The sequence below is a fragment of the Cibotium barometz genome, chromosome 20, assembly GCF_041138505.1.
Source record: "Cibotium barometz isolate CiBa-2024 chromosome 20, ASM4113850v1, whole genome shotgun sequence".
Lineage (NCBI taxonomy): Eukaryota > Viridiplantae > Streptophyta > Polypodiopsida > Cyatheales > Cibotiaceae > Cibotium > Cibotium barometz.
The window spans coordinates 58,505,745-58,511,744 of NC_141065.1; the positions used below are offsets into that span (position 1 = coordinate 58,505,745).

Below are 6,000 nucleotides of genomic sequence, written 5' to 3' on the forward strand. Positions count from 1 at the left end.
TCTCGAAATAAAACATAAATGCGCAAATGTAGTAGTTCCGTCTCTTCCAATGGGCCGACCCAAAGCCATCGAGAGACCTCCTAAACCGGTTTCTCATAGATCTTGTCTCCAAAGCAAGACACGCTTTCTTGATGTCAACTTAAAATATAAAAATGCTAGAAAGGCACATGAAAGAGCCAAAAAAGCGGACGCTGAACGGAGGTGGGAGCGTCGTTTGTCCAAAGAGAAGAAGAAGGAATCAAAAGAGCTTTGGATACAAAATTTTGTTAAAGAGAAGATGACGCAATGGGAATCAAGGAGTTCATCGCACAAGAAGTTAATACTTGATCGGATTGCAGATGGGTACGAAAAATCGGTAGGTTTATCACACACATTAGTTTGTGTTTAAAATAAACTACTTGTGTAAATTTTAACACACGTATTGTATATGATAGAGACGTGGTTCTTTTGAAGAAGAATCTTTATGAGTGGATGACGAATGCGATAGGAACATTGTCGATGTCATCTCCATAAGTTTGGACTTGACAAGTTCTATTGCTCTTCACATTTTGGATATGGTGACATTTTTTTGGTTATGGATATGATTATGGTTAGAGTTATGTCAATGATTATGGTTTTGATTTCATTTTGCTTATATGGTCTCAATGTGCAAAGTCAATGGTTATGGTTACATTTTGCATATGGTTATGACTAGAGTTATCTCAATGATTGTGGTTTTGATTACATTTTGCTTATATGGTCTCAACGTGCAAAGTCAATGGTTATGGTTACATTTTGCATATGGTTATGGTTAGAGTTATGTCAATGATTATGGTTTTGATTTCATTTTGCTTATATGGTCTCAATGTGCAAAGTCAATGGTTATGGTTACATTTTGCATATGGTTATGACTAGAGTTATCTCAATGATTGTGGTTTTGATTACATTTTGCTTATATGGTCTCAACGTGCAAAGTCAATGGTTATGGTTACATTTTGCATATGGTTATGGTTAGAGTTATCTCAATGATTATGGTTTTGATTCCATTTTGCTTATATGGTCTCAATGTGTAAAGTCAATGGTTATGGTTATATTTTGCATATGGTTATGGTTAGAGTTATCTCAATGATTATGGTTTTTATTTCATTTTGCTTATATGGTCTCAACGTGCAATGTCTTATGGTTATGGTTACATTTTGCATATGGTTATGGTTAGAGTTATCTCAATGATTATGGTTTTGATTTCATTTTGTTTATATGGTCTCAACGTGCAAAGTCAATGGTTATGGTTATATTTTGCATATGGTTATGGTTAGAGTTATCTCAATGATTATGGTTTTTATTTCATTTTGCTTATATGGTCTCAACGTGCAAAGTCTTATGGTTATGGTTATGACATTGTCATTGGTATTGTCAATGGCTATGGTTATGGTTATGGTATTGTCACTTGTTATGTTTATGGTTATGGTATTGTCATTTGCATTGTCAATGGCTATGGTTATGGTATGATTATGGTTATGTTATGATTATGGTCTCTATGGCCAATGGTTCTATGCTTATGGTTATGGTTATGGCCAATGGTTATGGTTATGGTTATGGTATTGTCAATGGCCAATGGTTATGGTTATGGCCAATGGTTATATGGTTATGGTCAATGGTTATGGTTATGGTATTGTCAATGGTTATGGTTATGGTCTCTATGGTTCTATGGTTATGGTATGATACATTCTAAGGACCAATATGATATGATACATTCTAAGTACCAATATGGCTTGTATGTGGTCTCTATGGTCGATGGTTACGGTCAACGGTTCTATGGTTATGGTCAATGGTTATGGTTATGGTATTGTCAATGGTCTCTATGGTCTCTATGGTTATATGGCTGCTACTTATGGTATTTCTTCCATAAATGGTTATATGGTTATGATTATGGTTATAATCAATGGTTATGAATATGGTATGCTTCAAATTTTCCAAAAATGGATGCTTCAAATATACCACACTTTCTGGAAAAATTAATCTCGAGATCCCGAGATTAATTTTTCCAGAAAATATGATACATTCTAAGCACCACTTTCTGGAAAAATTAATCTCGGGATCCCGAGATTAATTTTTCCAGAAAGTATGATATATTATAAGCACCACTTTCTGGAAAAATTAATCTCGGGATTCCGAGATTAATTTTTCCAGAAAGTATGATACATCCTAAGCACCACTTTCTGGAAAACTTAATCTCGGGATCCCGAGATTAATGTTTCCAGAAAGTATGATACATTCTAAGCACCAATATCTACAAAAACTAATCTCAGGATCCTGACATTAATTTTTTCAGAAAGTATGACTCGTACTCAAAAATTAAAGCATGTACTTTTAATATGGCCATAGAATGAGACTTCTAGCATGTGCATAGAACAAAATATGGATTGAAACATGTCAACTTCTAATGTATGCAAAGTATTCAAATAAATTTCAAAACGGATGGTCCTTGTTCAGCATACATAAGTATGATCCTAAATTGAGAGGCACATATATGTTGTAGCTCATCTCCATTTGAAAAGCGTAATGTGAAGAATCTCTCTTCATCTTCTGTAGAGCCATAGACACATGAAGAAATGATACTTACAAAGCTATTGCTATCATCACAAACTTGAACAGCTCTTCCGATTAGACTCCTGTCAACCCCTTCGCAAGCATATCTTTTAGACAAGGGTAATAAGGCATGACAGGTGTGACATGAGAAGACAGTTTTAGGATCCACCATCAATGTTTTGGTGCAACAATGTGGACACCAAATGTGAGGAAACTTATCAAAACGAACACGACTTCGACCTCGTTGATGCTTTTTTCGAAGAGAACCATTTTGGTGTTTTGGCTTTGTAGGTTGAGATGAAGAGGCTAAAACCATTTCCAAGCTCTCCACATCACTTGCTTTGGCATGTGGTTTTCCATGTCCAAGACGTGTTTGTGTTACATTTGCTTGAATTTGTCGCACACTCCCTTGGACAGGCATGTCTATTTTCTCTGGAGACACCAGTGATGAAAGTACATTCTTTGAAGCCGTGAGTTGTTCAAAAATGGTTTTTATCTCCTTTGGATCTTTCTTAAGTAAGCCTTGCTCAATCATGGAGAGGATGTCTTTAAGTTTCCCAATACAATCAGACACGTGTCCTACTGTCACGTTCTCTTGTGCTTTATCAGTAGCTGTACCACTTAAATCAATAGTTGCTTCAAAAGAAGTTTCATTTGGATTATCCACAACGGGAAGTACTGGCTTCAAATCCAAAAAAAATTCTGTTACTATCAATGGAACACCATATATATGCTTGCACTGGGAGCTCCAATCTGCACAATCACAATAATTGCTTTGCAAGTTGACATGGTACCACATGCTTGGATCTGAGCTACTTTGTATCTTGAATAATAATGACATGGCATTTATGACTTCTAAACATGATTGATCATGCTTGAATTTTTGCAAAATATCCTCTCCTGCCTGTAATCTTGAGGTATGACTCTTTGATGAGCCACGAATAGAAAACCGACCTGAATCAGCTGCATTGTAAAATATCACATTTATTGCGCAAACATAGACCCTAAATTTATCAACTTGAATTTTGGTAATATAGAATTATACCTATTTCTTGCTTTTGTTTGAAGAACCTTGTCAAAGTTCCACCCATGCGATTCCCAGTTCTAGCATCTCCAACTAGCGCATGCAATAACTCAACAACAGATCGATTTATACGAGCATCTAAAAGAGTATATTTGATATATTGCCATAGTCTCTCAACCAAATTTGTCGTGTCAACATTGCCATAGCTAAATAATCTTCCAAATTTAGGCCATCTTTTCCTCCACATGCAGCTACGTCCACACCAACCATTTGTGACATATCGACAAATATTAGGTAGAGTTGAGTACCTTCGCAAGAGGTCTTGGTAGCGTCCCTCAAAATCTTCCTCTGTAGCACTGTGCATTAGATTTGACATTGATGTATAGATGTCATTTCTCATCTCCTTTGGGACCTATAGACAAATAACATAACATTAGATAAACACCTTGTGTAAGAAAGGCTATAAACTAAAGCAAGTGTAGCGCTTTTGAGCGTACTTGTGGAAGAAGGTTTTCTACCCAAGCCTTCTTAGCATGAAACCAACATAGCAACACATGACAAGAGATTTGCTGTTGATTTCCATTGTCATCAAGAATCCAAGAATGAGGATCCTCATTCACAGCTACTAAACAAGCCTCAAGTTCTTGTTGGCATTTATCAATAACCAAAGCAGTAGGTCGAACACTACCCATTCGAGAGAAAATTATTTTGAGTGTCATCTCTAAAGCAATGACCTCATGACGAGATCCTGGATCACATGTACACATCATGAACCATATTGGCATGCCAACTCCAAGTTGATTAGGTAGCACCGTAGCAAATAAGGGTAGTCCATAGATGTTTATCTTGAAAGTGCTATCAATTGCCCATGCATTATTATGAGAAAAGCGTATTGCCATTTGTAACATCCAATCATCTTGAATGATGATAATGAATGGCTTGTCTTTGTCATTCTCCGCCTTTGGATTGTAAGGTTGACAATAAGCAACCTACACATTTCAAACATTGAGTTGATATCGTCTTTAGTATATAACAATGCTTAATCATGTAGGTCTCAAAACAGTCATTATTGGTACCTTATTTTGGTGTTTCAAAGCCAAAGCCTCCATGTACATTGACATCCAATCGTCATTGGACACATTAGCTGCATTGTATGGCTATTTAAAAACTAGACAATTATTGCATCTTCTTATATGTAAAAGCAAAAGGAAGAGAATAGTACCTTGAAGCCATACTTGATATGATAAAAAAGAAATTTCTTGGGGAATCATGGAGAACCTATAGATAATGCAATCTAGAGGAGAAGCTTTCGACATATGAAGTCTCTCTTTAGACATGGACATTTGTGCAACATGTCTAGAGCTTCCAACATCAAATAAATCTTCTACACAACACTCAATCACTGATGGATGAACAGGAAGGTTATATAGGTCACTTCTAAGTTCTTGTCCCCGGTGTATGACCCTTATGAAAAGGATGCACAAATAAATGTACTTTGTCTACACCCTCTATGTACTCCACTTGCACTTTGAATGTGCAATCACACTTCTTGGATGTCCGCAACCTCTTCTTCCTTCCATGTCGTTGGGGCTTGCCTCCTCTATGACATATGTAGTCAACTATGGTCTTTTGAGGACCATAAGTCTTTGATGAACGTGCCTGTATCAATCTAACCTTGTACTCAATCATTATGGTCTTGAGTTGCTCCTCTACATTAGCCTTGGTCGTAGCTACTACATTTGGAGGATCCTTGTTGAGATCCATGTTATGGTGCCACGAGTGTGGAAGTGTATGATTTCTTGGGCGTTTACATCCACATACATTGATGGACTCTTTAATGTAGGATAGGGGGATACCATGCTTTTGAGTACCAATATACCATGTTGACTTGATTGTCTCTAAGAGAACTAAAGCAACCCTAGAATTTTGACTAAGCATTGATCTTAAAGATAAGAAATCTGCTAGAACTTCATGTGGAGAGCACTTATGCCCTCCTTAAGATGAGCTCCATAGACAATGCTCTCCCAATCCTCGATAGGAGCAATCCTTAGATTGGGTGCATCCTTGAGACAAAGACAAGGACTATTATCTTCTTTTGTTCCAAGAAGCATCTCATCTTTCAATCTCCGTCACTTTTTTAAATCAAGGGATGGGCTACACTTTTTGAGATGATCCAATGATATTGATAAATCTTCTTGCAATACTTTTATCATTAAGTTGTATGTATCTCTATTGAAGTAGAAATAAACACTTGATACATAAGCAAATGCATCAACAATAACTCTATGACCATTTGAACTACCATCAAAGCTATGAGTGGGGGGTTTATGTAACTCATCACCACTTAAATCATCGCTTGAGTCATCAGTAGAATAGGGAAGGGACATATCACTAGCTTCCTCACAAAA

General features: G+C 36.6%; 1 protein-coding gene across 1 annotated transcript; it reads right to left on the bottom strand.

The window, feature by feature from the left end:
• Positions 1-2,437: 2,437 nt before the first annotated feature.
• LOC147628080 (uncharacterized) lies at positions 2,438-5,356 on the bottom strand. The gene is made up of 5 exons (XM_086814305.1): positions 5,267-5,356; positions 4,669-4,749; positions 4,090-4,581; positions 3,614-4,004; positions 2,438-3,531 (listed from the first exon to the last, which is right to left on the bottom strand). The coding sequence occupies exons 1-5, from the start codon at positions 5,354-5,356 to the stop codon at positions 2,438-2,440; spliced, it is 2,148 nt and encodes a 715-aa protein (XP_086670431.1).
• Positions 5,357-6,000: the final 644 nt, after the last annotated feature.

Excerpts from the sequence above, each read along its gene's own strand:
- LOC147628080 (XM_086814305.1), bottom strand. The coding sequence starts at position 5,356 with ATGGATCTCAACAAGGATCCTCCAAATGTAGTAGCTACGACCAAGGCT. Across the intron at positions 4,005-4,089 it reads TAGAAAACCTTCTTCCACAA|GTCCCAAAGGAGATGAGAAA; the intron begins GTACGCTCAAAA and ends ATTTGTCTATAG. Across the intron at positions 3,532-3,613 it reads CAAACAAAAGCAAGAAATAG|CTGATTCAGGTCGGTTTTCT; the intron begins GTATAATTCTAT and ends TTTACAATGCAG.